Source organism: Eublepharis macularius, chromosome 2, assembly GCF_028583425.1.
Source record: "Eublepharis macularius isolate TG4126 chromosome 2, MPM_Emac_v1.0, whole genome shotgun sequence".
NCBI lineage: Eukaryota > Metazoa > Chordata > Lepidosauria > Squamata > Eublepharidae > Eublepharis > Eublepharis macularius.
In genome coordinates, this window is record NC_072791.1 from 164,860,212 (window position 1) to 164,877,759 (window position 17,548).

At 38.9% G+C, this 17,548-nt stretch overlaps 1 protein-coding gene across 2 annotated transcripts in view; it reads right to left on the minus strand.

Annotated features, from left to right (window-relative positions):
• Nucleotides 1-1,516: 1,516 nt before the first annotated feature.
• Nucleotides 1,517-17,548, minus strand: part of HSPBAP1 (HSPB1 associated protein 1) — a 66,805-nt gene continuing 50,773 nt past the window's right edge. Inside the window, exons 6-8 of one of the 2 annotated variants that reach the window (XM_054972398.1) lie at nucleotides 9,274-9,330; nucleotides 4,215-4,325; nucleotides 1,517-2,103 (exon numbers count right to left, since the gene is read on the minus strand). In XM_054972398.1, the coding sequence (XP_054828373.1) occupies nucleotides 1,561-2,103; nucleotides 4,215-4,325; nucleotides 9,274-9,330 (711 nt within the window). In that variant the 3' untranslated portion in view covers nucleotides 1,517-1,560. Of the gene's footprint in view, nucleotides 2,104-4,214; nucleotides 4,326-9,246; nucleotides 9,331-17,548 lie in introns of both variants that reach the window. The other variant, XM_054972397.1, reaches the window with a different exon arrangement.

A 17,548-nucleotide genomic window follows, 5' to 3' on the forward strand; every position in this document is an offset into this window, starting at 1 on the left:
AAAGCAAGAAGTGTAAAAAACTGCAGAGGACTGTAACCGTTTCTTACTGCCTTGTATAGTAAGGCTTTTGCCAAGATAATTCAGCAATATATCCCCTGACAAGAACAACTAGTAGTTCACAGGACATTAATCCCTTACCCTTATCCTTCTTGACAATTAATTCAACTTCCAAAAAAAGGGGGAGCAAACCCTTGTAAGCCAGAGACCATAAAAATATGTGCCTATTTCTTCCACCCATTGATTTCTTCCCACTTTCTCTGGTGATTGGCCAGAGTCATTTATCAATGAAACCTGAACTAACCAGTAGAGTGGTAAAAGATTTTCAGACCTGCTATGTTATAGACAGCATTGGATCCTACCAGGTGTGTACAGAAAGCCTTCTTATACAGTTGATTTTTAAGGAGTTGCTTTGCAAAGACCCTCATCAAGCAAATGCCAATGGAAGGGAGATATGAGTTTTTGTGTGTTTGTAAACACATTGTTTGGTGCTTTTGAGAACAGATGTGTTTGTGAACAGATGCACATAACAAACTCCGGGGGTAGCTCAATAGATAAACAATATAGTGCCTACAGGGAAAATGGTATTTTTCAGCTAATTAGCATGACACAATTCTTGTGTTGCTTTTTATCTGTGTGGATAGAGGAAATAGGTATATGCATCAACATGTCTGTAGCAGTAAGGGATAACTAGATTGAAGTGATTTCCTCTAGACAAAAATCAAAGCCAAGCTTTTGGGATGTTAGCATCAAACTAGAAGCTTGGAAGAAATCTCTACCATCACCCTCCGAAAACTGCTAAGAACAAAGTAAGCAAGAGTTCTATCATACCATTTCCTTTGTGAAGATATTGTGGTATATGCTAGTCTGATTATAGTTGCCTTCTGATGTGCAGATAGGTGGGGAAGTGATACCAGGCATACAAGCCTTGGGAGCTTCAGGGGTGCTCAAGGAGAACATCTGATTCTGGATTAAAAACACCACCACCACTCTGTGCTGCTGTGCCCTGGATTTCTCTGAGTCATCTATATTTGGCATGTCAATAGGTTATGTGGGGGATATGACAATACTAGTTTCAGGTGGGTAGCTGTGTTGGTCTGTAGTTGGAGCAAGATCCAGGTCCAATAGCACCTTAGAGGCCAACTAAATTTCCAGAGTATGAGCTTTTAGGAGTCAAAGCTCTCCTTGTCAGACAGTGTTAATGTAGTATAATGGCTCAGAACATGAGCTATAAACCTCTCGTTCAGACCCTGGCTTAGCCATGAACTTCAGGGATGGTGTCTCTGCATCAGAAATACGGGAATAACAACAACACTGACCATTACTGCCAGAAATATTATGTGTGAAGTGTGATGTACACTAAGTGTTATTACCGCTGTATAATTTTCATATGCCTTCAAAGTATGGATGCTATTGAAGCACTGACATACTTTGCTGCTATGCTGTGTGAAAACTGAGTTTTTAGAAAATGCTACAAGTCTATATTTAGTATGGGAGCTAAAAAACCTCGCAGACTACATTTCTCATTAGGTCTTTATTTTCAAGACGACAAGTATGCCGATGCTAAACAAGCCTCACTCTCTCCAACAAAAGCTGAACCATTAAACTGATGACTTGTGGATTTAGCACACAATCTAGCAAATCATTTGTACAAATGACTGCTTGTGTGGAGCCGGCAATACCGCCTGGATCCTTCAGATCTACAAATGCTGCAGAATCGTTATTCAATACAGATGTTGTCCCTGTGCAGTGCAATTCTCCAAAGTGTCCTTCAGTTTCACTGAGAAAGGCTTTGTAGTCAGTGGTTCCTGTTGGGTTTGTTTGCTGAGACTGAGGCAAAACCTTAAAGAGATTTTGTCCAAAGGGGATTTTTTCCAACTTTTTTGTTTTGATGACTGCAAGATTAGATTCATAGGGCATCAGTTTGAAGCTCTCTTCTGCATTCACTTGGACTTTTTTTCTTTTATGTGAGTCTTCAAAAGTCCTCTCAGTTTTATGAGTTCCAGGGACTCTGTGTTCGATTTTATTTATCTTCTGATATTCTAGATATGCAGACATAGCTGCATTTAAGTATTGAAGATTGGTTTCATGGGATGTCACTTCAATCTGTAATATAAAATATTAACATATTCAGACATCAAGCTAATATCCTAGTATGCTTAGTACTTACTTGTACATTTACTCCTCCTCAACTATGTTCTTTGCTTTTACTTTATTTGAATACCCTTGCTGTCCAAATCATAATGTCTATTTCTTTTTCTTAATTTGGGAGGTTTTACATTAGGGTTTACCAGCAGACATCCAGTCCATTCAATCTTTCCCCACTTACAGGAAGTATTGCCAGATTCTCTTCAAATAACATGAGTGTATCAGTCATTCTTGTCCTTATTTCCAATTTACTTTTTCTTTTTCTGCTTCCTATTTTATTTAGACTATGAGCTAGTAGGTAGAGGGTTGTGTGATTTTAAAACTTTTGCATGGTGTCTGGCGAGCCAGTTTGGTGTAGTGGTTAAGCGTGTGGGATTCTAATCTGGAGAGCCAGGTTTGATTCCTCACTCCTCCACTTGAAGCCAGCTGGGTGACCTTGGGTCAGTCACAGCTCTCTGGAGCTCTCTCAGCCCCATCCACCTCACAGGGTGTTTTGTTGTGGGGATAATAATGACATACTTTGTAAACTGCTCTGAGTGGGTGTTAAGTCATCCTGAAGGGTGGTATATAAATCGAATGTTGTTGTTGTTGTTATTATATAGTTGTAGCCAAAGAACTATGAACAAAGAGAAGATAGTTGCTACTCTGCTTGCACTTATGCTTGGGCAAGAGTTCACACAGTGAACCTACAATAGATAAATTCTACAGCAACCTTACTGCTTTTGGAGACTCTTGGGAAAGTAGAAAAATATCTTCAGTTTTATTTTCACTTTTCTACTGCACTCTTCTAGCAAAATGTGTTCAACAAGGCTTCTATGAGCAGAAGACATTTTCAGCTTATAGAAAAGAAGAATTAATATGGCTGTCTCCCAAAGTGCTATCCTATGCAGTTATATTTTTCTAAGTCCACTGAAGTTAATGGGTTTAGAAAGGTGTAACTGCTTAGGATTGCACTGCTAGGTAAGCAAATCTTCATCAATTAATTGTATGAGTTTTACAGTGCAATCCTAAACTGAGTTACATTCTTCTAAATCCATGGGTTTAGAAACGTGTAGCTTTATTTAGGACAATAAATCACATTTGCACACAGAAAACAATGATCACAGCAAGTGTTCTCTTGAAAGAGGCATTCCTTACTTCCTTTATTCACAATACTTTTTTTATAAAGATGTAATGCTGAATTAATTAAGGATACCTTTTTAGTTCATCAAAAGTTTTAAAAATCAATTAATCTAACAGATTAAATTTTCAACTCTAATTACTATTATGAGAGGCACAGCATGCCTGATAAGGAAAATCATTAAGGATTTTAACTCAGGTTCTCTGATAGCATGAAGCCCAGAAATATGTAATTAGCTACATACACTGACTTGTTTAGAACTGGCTCAACATATTAGTATCTTCTGTTGTCCAGAAGTTATTTGCAGGTGCAGGATATCCCATGTGTACATGCCGTTTCCATCGTATAATACTTTCCTATTCAACTGATATGGCACACCCCAAAAACCACCACATGGATTTTTTAATTTCACAGAAGTAAATGAACAAGCTGCTTAGGCAAGAATTTCATGAGCACCCTGTTGTTCCTATGGAACTTTGGATGCAATGTGTCTTAAAAGTGCAAAATCCTAATCTCCTTGAAAAGTGTCCCTATACCACAGTAACATGTAAAGGTGTTCAGTCAAATCCAGACGGTTCTTTTTAAAATGGATCAAGAGTGCACTAGATGAATAGCTTAAGTTCTTCATGACACATGCCCTGAGGTCTTCTTAATATGATATAATTCCCTGTCCTCCTCTCACTGCCTCAATATTCCTCTCCCTAGGTATCTGTGTCTATCTATCCATACATCTATAGAGACAGAGAATTGCAGTCTACAGCACTGAATTTGTGATTTTGGTGCAGGAATAGACATGATGCTTCCCTCCTAGATTTATGGTTTTGACCTGAAGAGCCAAACCAAGAAGATGGGGAGCAGCCATACAGCATTACCTAGAAATGCTTTAAAAATAATTTTAATACTGGATGTTTACCAACCATGAGAAGCAACAACAAAAAGGAAACCTAACCTCTGTGGGATTGAGCCAGGACTCGGAAGCACTGAGGCGGTCTGCAGATTTGATTGCACATATCAGTGTTCGAGTTATTGCCTCTTCCACACGAGCCTCATGATCTGTATCCTGTACAAAATGAAAGGTAATGAAAACGTGGTAATCAGCACACATCCTTGCAGAAACAGGGTGGACTTAGGAAAACTCCTACACATTGCACTGATGAAGGAAACAATATTCAGCACCAAAGGGGGTTTGGAGCTAAGGTGTGCGTGCATTTTTATTCCCCCCACCCAGATCATGTTCCTCACAGGTTACGTGGTACCATTGCTTGACTAAGATAGCCTGCATAGCGAGGCAGAATTGCAGAGTCAACACAAGTGATGAAGCTGACCATGTATACAAGACACAACCCACTGACAACATGGTATATTTCATTTTATGGTACAAATTTCTGGACTTAACAGTTGTGGAAAACTTCCCTTGTGGGAGATGTTCTATGGATGGGGACAGGTGTCAGTCTTTCTAATTCTTTTTTTAACAACCCTCCTTTCTAAAAGAGATTTCACAAATTCATACTCTAAGGCGGAACAGACATAAACAGTAAGTTCTGGTTTGATGTCATCAAACCAGAGCAACTTATTTAAGTTCTTTGCAAGTTTATAACATTTTTCATGAGAGAGAGGGAAAAACACTAAACCATACTTGGAGACCCTGCACTGACCTAGAACAGTCTCCCTTCCAGATTCCTGCACAGGAAACTGTCATAGGAAACCATCAGAGCCTTTGTGATATATGAAGCCATTATAGCAATCCTCACATTCCTTTCAGATCTATATGTATGCCTAGCAACTAACATACATATCATACAAAGAGCTGAATTTTCTAAGTTTAGCAGGCACGGAAGCAAGAGGTCAGGATCAGGAATCCATATAGGCATCCAGAGGTGAGCAACAACCTGTGCAGGCATTCCATACACTTTCTACCATTGACTTGAAATTCTGATGAGATATAATATCTCACAGTTCTGAAGAAGCATGAACTAGTTCCAGAGGCTTCATAAGAACTGTATCATATGAACATTAAGTGTTCAGGTAAAAAAATTCTCATTGCAAAAAGATCCTTAAAACAACTGGTGTGGTGGTGGGGGGGGAGAGGAATTAATGTTTCTTAGTATTATAGCTGAGCTTTTATTATATAATATACCCATAAAACCCCTATGATCAAGCAATTACATTTTTTCTAATTGGTCGACAATACATTTTATTAGCTCCTTGTTAATTGAGGCTTGTGGACCTTAATTTATACCACAGGGATGCTATCTAATATATAGGATCTTTAATTTAGGAAGATCAAAAAGGCATGTCCGAAATTGTTTCTTCAAATGATTTAAGATCTTAAAACACAAAGGATATTACTGTCAGGCAGCAAATGCCTTGGGAACTATTACTGATACAAGGCTAAATTATTTTAAATTCTAGGGAGCACACTGTCATTTGACAGTAATGCCAGCCCACTGATGTATTATTGCAGTCTTAAATAGCAACAGAAGAAAAAAGCAAATGTTGTCTTTAACGAAGGATACCAGCACGCAGCTTTTAAAGATGAAACAAGTATCCCATAATTGATTCTTACACATTACAAGCCGTCATGCCTTTCTTGGTGCCTTCAGGCAGTGAAACACAAAGACTAATTTAGAATTTCATCAGGATGAGGCAAAGACAGAGCCTTCCTGTTGGAATGAATGGCTTGGATGTGGGGACTGTTTCAGAAGCAAAGAAAAACAGATCCACAGTGTGACATGATGCTCAGGCACTAGTCACTTATAAATTGAAGATGGCTGAAGAAACAGGGCTTGTTTGCCTGAGTTAAGATACAAACTTGGTTACATTCAGTTCTTTATAACTTCCCCAAGTCCCCCTTTCTCTACCAACAGAACCAGCCTGGTTCTCTTCTGCTGTTTTATCATTCCACTAAAAAAAAAGGATGCACTACAAAGAATAAGCTGCCAGAATTGCTGGTGAAGCCATGTATGTACGTATTTATTTAAATTATTTGTATGCTGCATTTCTGCCCAATTAGGGCTCTCAAGAGAGCGAACAAGTAAAAAGATATTTAAAAACAGTTTTTAAAAACAAACAGCAAAGAGGATAAAACAAAATCTTCACCTGCTGGTGAAAGACAGTGATTGGAAGGGAGGGATGAATCTCCCTGGGGAGATAATTCCATTCCAAATCAATCATACTTGATTGATTTAATTCAACATTATCAAATTATATCTCCACCGTTTATTCTGCTTCACTCTCCAAGATGTAGAATCTTGGTTACAAGGTTTAGCCAGACCACGGATTCCTACATTCCTGATTCAGCAGTCTGAATTCCTTTATTCCCAGGAATTCCCACAATGAACACAGAAAACCTGTAATACAGGCAGTATAGCCCATGCTGGTCCTGGCTGGGTCAGTAACTATCAGTCATATAGGTCAGCTCAGGATAAAACACTGAAACAATGGCTTAGACCCACAGAAACATGTCTGCGGATGAAGGAAGGTAAGGATTTCTGTGAGCAGAAATCCTTACCTTCCCCCTTCTAGCTGCAGCCCAAAATGTCCCCGCAAATGCTGCTCCTGGGAGGAAGTTTGGACTGCAAAGAGAGGGGAAGAAAGTTTGCTCCATGGGCAGAAATGCTTCTGTTCATGGAAATGCTCTGGCCGATCCAAATCAGGGTTTTGAATCCTCAGCATTAAATATAGTTCCTTTGGGTGTGTGTCCTTAATTAACAAACATAGGAGACACTACTTTAATGAGCTCAGAAGCCCTAATAATATAGAGCAAAATCAAAATTTTGGACTCATATCAAGGCAGCAAGATTTGAGTCCAGTAGCACCTTAATCTTAAATCTTGCTGTTCTCCTGCAGACCAACATGACTACCCACCTGAAACTATCAAAGCAGGGTAGTTATTCATAGGATTTCCATGGGACTTCAGGTTAAAAGTCCATTATGCAGTCTGACTGGAAGTGAAATAGACCTGCAGGAAAATATCTCTGATCTGTACCAGAAGCAATCAGAAAGATGGGTATTCCACAGAAGTTGGTATTGACCTGGGACAAAGGACTTCCAGATGGAATTCCTTCTGAGGTTTTCACACATCCTTAAACTCTTTAACTTTCAAGATTATTATAACAGAGCATCACAAGACTGCAAGACTTTTGGTTTATTTATTGCTGCCGTTTTAAAATATGCACATTGAGGCCAACTTACCTTGAGTGTATGAAAATTGTTAAATCTCAAGGTGTTGCAACCCTGGGAAGTTCATTTAGCCTCATGGAATACATGAGCAACATCAGTCAAAAATTAGGAAGCAAGGTGGGAGTACGTTGAAAACAAATTAAAAACCTTTCTCCTCTTATTGTAAGGTCTCCACAAAATAATTAATTATGTCAGTAGGGCTATTGAAGCTGGCAAGACAAAAAACTCTCACGTCAGCATGATGACAGCTGGCTGTTGCTGGAAGCTATGGAACTGCTTCAATGAATAATGAAAATGTTCTTGATACTGTATTTTAACATCCGTATCACACATTATTTTCCCAAGATGGATAGCCCCACATCTAAAATGTAATGTCGCTGTCATCTCCAGGGATAATAGGGTATAGTCAACTGTCACCAGTACCACAGAGGTTACACCCAGGCAACCCTGAGGCTAAACATAGCCACACATTCAGTTTAAGAGCTCAGATTTTCCACACTGTTTATGAAGCTTCTAATTTGGGGAGATTGCTTCATAACCTATGTCCAGCATACTGCCCTCCAACAAGGAATGGAAATGTTAGAACTCTAACAGTAGGCTATGAAGAAAAAGAAGGATCAACAAGATGACATTCTGTGAAGAGCACAATCATGGTTTCAGGTTTAAAGTATAATAACACTTTCAACTCCAACTCATACCTAAGACATCATTCAAGATAAAATAGTTTTTTTCATATTTTGTTAAACTTAAAAGAATACACTGCTTCCCTGTTGCTTCCTTCCATTCTATACAACCAAGGATCTATCTATACCCTTTTTATCCTGTCCTTTCTCCAAAAAGCTCAAGGTGGTGTGTGTGGTTCTCTCTTCTCACAATTTTATTCTTGTAACAACTTGGTGAGGTAGGGTAAATTCAGAGACGGTGCAATTCTAAAAACACTTTCCTGAACAGGCCTCAGTAGGATTCTGAGTAGATGTGCTTAGGGTGGTACTGAGTGACTTGCCAAAGCTTGATGGACAAATGGATATTTGATCCTGTGTCTCATTTTGAGTCCTACTCTGAAACTTTAAACATGATCCACCATATTGGCTGCCACAAATTCAATCTTCTGATCCAAGAGCACAGCATTCGCATATTAGGCTGCTCTGGTCTTCTTAAGTAGTTTCAGGTTCGTCTTAAGCAGTCACTGTGAGAAATGTCACGAGATGGCTGAAAATACACGTATAGCTTTTTAACCATACAAGGACCAAATTTATAGCAATTTCTAGCTCTATTAAGTTTGAATAAGTGTACACTCTGCTTTAGATAAAGTAAGTATCAACATTAATCTGTTATATCAATAAGCTTAAATGTAATTTGAGCCTAGCAAATGGCTAGTTAGCTTTCCACATGACCCAGGGCCAAGCTACACATGACGAATGACACTTGAATGGCAAGTGTATTTCTCCCTGTTCACTTGCCCTCCACTCAATCCACTTGCCGTTCAAGTGTCATTCATCATGTGTAGCTTGGCCCACAGTCTTTCAAAGATGATCATGCCACCCAGAAGTCAGGCAACCCACTGACAGATTTACTGTACTTGACTCCTGGTTCAGCACTGGGGAAATTGAAGAAAACAGGCCAAGCAGTGAAGAAATGGAAGCCCAGTGTAAAAGTTTTCAGTTCTGCAGTTTCCCTGATCTTGAGCACAGATCATCATTGTCAATGGGAAGAGCCATGCTATTCTATGCTTAGGAATGTGCTCTACAATTTTAACAGATGAACAGCAATAATATCATGAGGGGGGTGGAGAGAGTTACCAGTTCAATCCAGGAGTTTATGCTCACAGTGATGGGGTCAAGGGATTCTACGTAATGCCACCAGTGCCTGGGAACAAACAGGATCTGAAATTACAGGAGGAGAAATTACAATTGTCACAGCAATCCTTCTACTGCAAAAATATTGCATGTGATTGAAACATTTCCATTACATTTTTAAAAGCCACAATTTAACGGTTCTACCCTTCTACACTAGATCTCCCTCTATATTTTGCTGCCTGTTGTACAATGTGTTTAGTCTGTCTGACCATGATAAATTTAGATCATCCTGATTTTCCATTACTAGGTTGAAAATGCAACCCCATTCCCATACTTTTAATGATTTGCCAACAGGCCCACTGTGAAAGAGACCATGTGGAAGATATCAGAATGCAGCACAAGGGAGAAACTCCATCACAGCCTACATTTCTTTTATCTTGGAAAGAATGAGCATAGGGACATACAAGAATAGATTAGGTCAGGTTTCAATCTCTTGCGGAGAAACTAAATTAATTCTTTGCATCGATCTTCACCATGGAAGATTCTGAGCAGATACCTACATCTGAACCAGCCTCCCCCCACCCCCCACACACACCAAGGGTATCTGAAAAATCAGATCAGATGGTAATAGTAAGTCAGCAGAACCAGATAGTACACACCCAAGGGTTTTTAAAAATCAGCCTCCCTATTGGAGTACTGGAAAATAGCTAATATTACACCATGTTTTTAATAAAGAGATTGGAGGGTATGGACATTATGAAATTATAGAATCATTAGTTCCAGTAATTAGGTGGAAAGTATCAAGTGACAGAAGAACAAGCCTCGCTGAGGAAAATTAGCATGGCTTTTTAAAAGGGAAGCCCAGCCAGCTTCTATTCAATCACATACACACCTATGCTTGAAAGCTATGTGGCTTCTGGCAACAAAGGATTTCAAATGCAGTCATTCCTGCCCTTGCCATCCCTTCTTTGCAACCTGTACAATTACTGCCCATAATACTGTCCTACCCTTCTTCTACAGATTGGCCATAGCTAATACCAGTCCTTTATACTTGCTGTTCTATGCCCGATTCTTTGTTTTTCTTGCTTCTCTCACCACAATACCTTCCCTAGTATTGTTCATTTGGATTAGCAATAGTGGCTAAACCTTGTTTTCAGACTCAGCCTGCTTTTTCCTGTTGATCATCTCCCTTTGGTTACCATTTTAAGATAAGCCAAAATTATATTGAACACTGTAATCTCAGGTTCCTTTCCCAAAATCTTGTTTCTATAAGGACTTGTATTAATCTCTCCCCCTTCTACTGAATGGAAGTGTTGGTCCAAACTTAACATGGGGGTGCCAGGTCCACCAGAGACCAAATCAGGGTGCAGGGGGTTGGGGGGGGCAATGCCATCATTTTCTGGTGTACAATATCCAAACAAAGAGAGAAACATGGTAAATAACCTCAAAAGCAAGAAAGACCCACGTAGACTTACTAAGTAAGCTCTTATGTAAGTTGTAATAACAATCTTGCTTTTGAGATCATTTTCCGGTGCAACATGGAAGCTACGGGTTGTGGCAGGGGACAAGCTACTAAAATTGTTCCCATTAGTGTTGATACTATTTTGAGAAAACAAAAATCTTATTGCCAGTATCAGTTTCACCTACAAGTATGCAAACATTTGCAGAACTTATATAAGCAGAACTTATATAAGCAATGTCAGCAGCAATAGTCACAGGAGCAAAATTGAGGTATGATTTGACCTATCAGATTATAAATTGCTGTCATAGTTTACAAAAGTAGCACTGAGAAGTGGAAGGAAGAATGTTCAATAAACTTTTGGGCAGTATCTGGCCTTTGAAAATTAACTCTTACCAAAAAAATTTTTTTACAAGGTTTTATTCTAATTTAGTTTGGATTAGAATTCTGGATGCTCGACTTTACCTTGGTTTTTCTATTTCTTAAGTAGAATTATCTCAAGCCTAAAAAACGCCCATAGCCTTGTTCTACCAATATTTATTATAGAGGGTGAACAGTTCTTGATAGCTTTACAGCCAAAATCCTCTTATCTGGAACAGAATGACAGGACATAACAGAACTATTTCACACAGAAGTAAGGATTAGAAATCATTAGAAAAAAGTACATAGCCTGGAGAGGCAGGGTAAACTTTTAGTAAAGTATTTTTTTTCAGCAAATAAAACAAATCTAGTCTGCTCTGTTCATTACTTGTTTTCAGTAGTTTTTGTAATGCAGCAATCCTTTCTTATCCATTAATAAAGAGCTGGTTTCAATACATTTTGTTGTGCAGAGTTCATTTAGGATTGTTCACATGAAGTAAACACATGGAAGAAATTATGTGCTGAAAATCCACAGGGATTTTTCAGGAAATATCCATGAGCAATATATTTGATTCCTGCCGGATCCAGATAATGTAAAATTTTTAAATGGTGTTTTCTATTAAGTTTGATATCCTGTTTTCCATATGTTTTCTTACACGGATATAAAACAAAACTCAAACATTAAAGCCACAATTCACCCCAAATTAAGTAGTTTTGGATTCTACCATATTCATAGAAAGATACTTCTTCATTTCAGTGAGTTGTACTTACTTGAATCTCACCCACAGAAATCAATGAGATTTTGTGGTACATACATAAATACAATACTATTCTGAGGCACTGATCTCTAACCAGTCATCAAAATCTCATACTTTTAATACTTTGCCTAGTCCTGTTTACAATGCACAAGGTGACTTAGATCACAACAACAACAACACGACTGTATCCTATTACTGTGCTCAGTTAATAACAGCATCTTCATGTAATTGATTAAGATACTGGTAATTCCGAGCAGAGTAATAGGATATAGCCCAACACCTCTTCAACTAAGACAAAGAAACTATAGTAGGGCACTCAATTATTTAACTTTTAATGTCCCTTGTTCAATAAAACCTCGTACATCAGTGGGCACTCTGCTAGCAGAAGTTAAAGGAGATGTGCTATCTCCTGTCCCATTGTATTTTGTTCATTGTTTGTTGTATTTTGTTCCTGTGTTTCTGAGTATCAACTTTTTGGATGTCTCAGAAAGCTACTGAGGAAAGGGGGAGATGGGAAAGAACCATGTCTGAGAGTATCCTTGTTTTTATGGTATGTAGGGTCTTATTTGAATATAAGCATGATGTGTGAGCTATGTCAAGTGTAATGACAACTACAACGAAGCAGTATATTTCTGGATCTGGTACAGGCCTACGTAACTATTCCTTATACAATTCAATACTCTGCTGCTGGAGGGTTCTGATTTATTTATGATGCTTGGTTTGCAGTCAAGAGAACATCTGGGCCTAAAAGTAAGTGTGTTAAAATAAGAATTTATATCAGCAAGGAATATAAGGTTATTGAAAGGTGAAAAGGGGGGAAATGGGAGGGGGATAGAACAGACAACTAAATACCAGTTCCTTCCCCGCCCCCAAGCCCTAACCAAAAAAGCCAAGTCAGCCACCATCTGAAAAGGGACGGGGGTAAATCATTTCAGGATATATCACATCATTAGAAAGCTGTAAATATTTCTAAAAATAGAAACTGAAATATTTACAAAATCAATTTTAAGTATGAAACAGTGTAGAACAGAGGAATTTCTTCCCAAGCCCAAATGCTTCAAAAGTAATTTTTTTAAAAAATATCTTTGGTTATGGTAAGTTTGCAATCTTAAAAACAGTTCTATCTTGGGGAATAAGTTTTGTTGAATGCATGTAGTCAGATGTATGTCTGTGTAAACGCATGCAAAAATCAAGCTGCAAAATAGAGAAGCCCAAACATCATTTTTTAGCAAAGAATCAATTGCTGCATATAAGGCTTTGGCATGGAGTACAATCAAGAAAAGTTAAATACTCTGAAGTCCCATTGATTTCAGTGGAAGAAATTTAGGCACATAATATTGGAAAATGTGCTTAAATTGGGCAGAAACATGCCTAGCATTTGAAAAGTGACGATCCAACGACGAAGCATTTATTTTATTTTTATAGATAATATAAATATTTTATATAATGGTTGTTGTGGGTTTTCCGGGCTGTATTGCCGTGGTCTTGGCATTGTAGTTCCTGACGTTTCGCCAGCAGCTGTGGCTGGCATCTTCAGAGGTGTAGCACCAGAAGACAGAGATCTCTCAGTGTCTCTGTCTTCTGGTGCTACACCTCTGAAGATGCCAGCCACAGCTGCTGGCGAAACGTCAGGAACTACAATGCCAAGACCACGGCAATACAGCCCGGAAAACCCACAACAACCATCGTTCTCCGCCCGTGAAAGCCTTCGACAATACATTTTATATAATCTTGTTTGGCATACCGCTCAGTAAACTCTTATTGGCCTTCCTCCTTGTGTGTGTGTTGTTTGTTTATAGGTTCATATGTTTATTATTCTATTTACATACACATTTTAAATGTTAATGTTTTAAGGCACACTGCCTTGGGGATACTGTTTGGTTGGAAACAGTTGGTTTTAAATAAATAAATAAGGCATCTTGACTTCAATGGACTTAGAAAAGTGTAACTGTTTCAGAACACAGCATGAGCAGTATATAAATATATTAAACAAACACATCCAGAATAGTTCTATGTTTATTTAGGGGACAGGCTGATTTTTGTGATGTTAAAAAGACATGTCTAAAGATATGAAGTTAAACTTTTCAAAGAGTGAGCTGAAAATTGATTACAGTCTACCTCAGCGCCACACTTTTTTGGGCAACACTTTAATTACCACATTTTTTATCCTGCTTTTCTGCCCAGGAACTCAGGGCAGTGTACATTAGTTCTCTCCTGTTCTGTTTTATTCCTCCTCCCTGCCCCGGTGAGGTTGTTAAGGACAGCAGGCAGTCCGAGGTCACCCAATGAACCTCATGATTAGGTACAAACTATTTCCTCTGAGGGCTCTACTAGGGATTTGAACCTGACAGCTGTGGGCAAATGGCTGAAAGCTAACAAATTGAAACTGAACCCAGACAAAAGAGAAGTGATCCTCATTGGGAAGGCAGAGATCTTGAAGGCCATTGTGCTCCCCACTTTCGATGGAGTTTGTCTGACCCTTGCAGTCTCAGTTAAGAGCCTAGGGGTTACACTGGACCCAGCACTATTGGTAGAACAGCAAGCTAAGGCAGCTGAAAAATGCTTTTTACAACCTCAGACTAGCCTGGAAGATGGCCTCTTACTTTATGTATGTATGTATGCCTGCATGCATGTACGGGGCTTTTTTTCAGCTGGAACGCAGTGGAACAGAGTTCCGGAACCTCTTGGAAATGGTTACATGGTTGGTGGCCCCGCCCGCTGATCTGCAGACAGAGGGGAGTTGAGATTGCCCTCCGTGCCAAAGGGCAGAGGGCAATCTCAACTCCCCTCTGTCTGGAGATCAGGGGGTGGGACCACCAGCCATGTTACCATTTTCTCCGAGGACAACCTACTGAGTTCCACCACCTCTTTTCCCAGAAAAAAAGCCCTGTGTATGTATGTCATTTATAGTCCACCTTTCTCACTGAGATTCAAGGCGGATTACACAGTGTGAGATTAGTACAGGGAGGAAGGTGGTCCTGTAGGTATGCCGGACCAAGGCTGTGAAGAGCTTTGTATATGATAACCTTGAACTGAGCATGGTAAGCGATAGGTAGCCAAAGGAGTGATTGCAGAATGGGAGTGAAGTTCATGTTCCTGCTCACTCCTGATAACAGTCGAGTCACAGCGTTTTGCACCAACTGGAATAGTTAACTTAGACAAGAGACAACCAATCTGGACTCCTGGATCCATGCCATGGCAAGACTTGATTACAGTAATGCACTGTAGATAGGTCTCCCCTTTAAGTTAACTAAGAGATTCCAGTCGGCGTAGAATGCTGCAGCTTAGTTATTACCGGGAGCAAGGAGAAGCATGAATATTACTCCCATTTTGTTGTCATTGTTATGGTCTCTGACCCAAATAAATTCATTCATTCACTCCCATTCTGCAGTCACTCCAATAGCTATCATATAAGTTACTGGCCCAATTCAAAGTATTGGCTATCACATATAAAACTCTTCATGGCCTTGGCCTAGCATATCTATGGTACCGCTTCTCTCCCTATGTTCCACCATGACTGCTTCACTCATCTGAACTGGGCCTCCTTCAGGTGCCACCTTGCATATGGGCAAAATCAACAGTACACGTTAATTATCTATGGTGGCACCTACCTTATGGAATGGCCTACCTCAAGAGGTCAGGATAGCTCCCGTTCTCCTGGCTTTCCACAAACAATGCAAAATTGAATTATTCACAAGGGATTTTTACTCAGGAGGGCTGTACTATATGGAAGTGGTCTCAAACAGATGCATTAATAAAGAGATAGGGCACATAGATTTTACTACTATGTACTATCTGTTGCTTTAAGTATGATCCTACTGGGAAATTCTATATGACAGGCTTAGAATTGCTGATGCTCTGTTTCAGCATTTCTTCAACTCTGTATTTGATTTCTGCTGGTTTTAAATCTTTGCAAATTTGCACTTATATACCCTCTTACATTGTTTATTGAAATGTCCTTGAAATGGACTGTACTCACACTGTATAATCTGCCTTGAGTCTCAGTGAGAAAGGCAAACTATACATAACATAAATACATAAAATAAATAAATAAAGCTTGGATCTCCCCAGCCTTAGTCCTATGCTCTGACCACTATATCACATTGAATGTATATGAATGGTATAAATTAGTAAAAATAAACAGACTTGGTTTGAAAAGAAATACACGGGCAGCTCTGCATATACAGGTTTTTTTTTTTGCTTTTGCATTCTTTTTAAAGTCAGGTAGATAGCAGAGGCCAATTTGCTAAAAGTAGAGACACACAAATGGATCTCTCAATTTACTCCTGTCATTTTGAACACGCAATTATACTCCTCAAATCCACAGGCTCAAATTATCGCTTGCAGGTGCAAGTGCTAGACAGAATTAATTATCCAGTAACTTGGCCATCACTGATAGTATGACATTTCAAACATTTAATTGCAGATGCAAGATTTAGGGTGCCATGTTAAATCTCCTCAAAAAAGTAGCCTACATCAAACTAGTTAAATATTTCACAATGAACTACATTCAATGCAATGTCTAGTGCTGTTTGTGCAGGGTTAAGAGCTAAAGACCAAGGTTGCATTAAAATGTAATTACAATATATATTGAAACAGTTATCCCAAATGTCTTTAATATAACAGAAAGTGGTGGAATAAGACCCATCGGCCAGAAGATGGCATTAGGCACATTAAGTTTCTTTTAATATTCAAAGCCAGCATCCAGCCAGTAGGCAGCTGCTTTCCTGAATACCAAAACACACCTTTATCTTTATTTTTCAATTCTGCATTATTACAACATCTTAATCCAAGGCATGTGGTTTTTGGCTGAGCAAGAACTGGAGATTACTATAAATTACCTCAGAGCGAAACTGACTGCAAATCCTCAAGTAATTGTATTTGCAATACATGCTCAATCTTTGCTTTCAGTTAGAACAATGCCTATTAAAGAGGTGCCTTCCTCTGCTATCTAAAGGATTCTCTTCAAATTGCTTTGCCACATCCTTCCCAATACTAAACAGGCTTCACTACAGCCAGTAGGCATTACTCTTGCATAAAGCAGAGACAAATGGGACCTGTCCTAAAGGGGCTTAAGCATTCAGCGTAGCACTTCTTCAGCATTCTATATTCAGAGGAATCACTCAATACAGTCCTCCTGAGACTAGAGCACTTCTGAAGAATAGGAGGAGTAGGGCATATGACTGAATGCTCTTTCCAAATTAAATACACAGAGAATTAGCATGTCAGATGGAAGGCTAGGCTTTTCACATTCCAGCTACCTCTGTGGGCAGGGATTTTTCATGCAGAAATTATCTCCACAAGCATTCCCTCCACCTGTGTTTTGAAATGGTTCAATCTTAGGAGGGCTTCTGAACATGTAGTCTGCCTTCAAGTTACTCAAGTGGGTATTTGTTGCGAGAGATCAAAATCTATATCATTATCCACTTTGTAATAGTAGTACCTTGGAGAACTACTAAAAGTGGTCTTTTTTATTCTTAAGGTTAGACTTCTATTGGTTTAAGCTTAATTAAAAATAGTGATTGTGTTACTTCATTATCATCCCTAATCTCTGGAACTGAGTGCCTACATTGAAATCCCAAACTTAATTGAAAAGTGAACACAAGAGAATGCCACATTATAATAGTAGTAATAGTTGTAGTAGTAGTAGTAATCATTCATCATTCTGTTATCATCATTATCAATATTATCATCATTATGAATGATTGCATCAAGCGTAAGAAAGAGA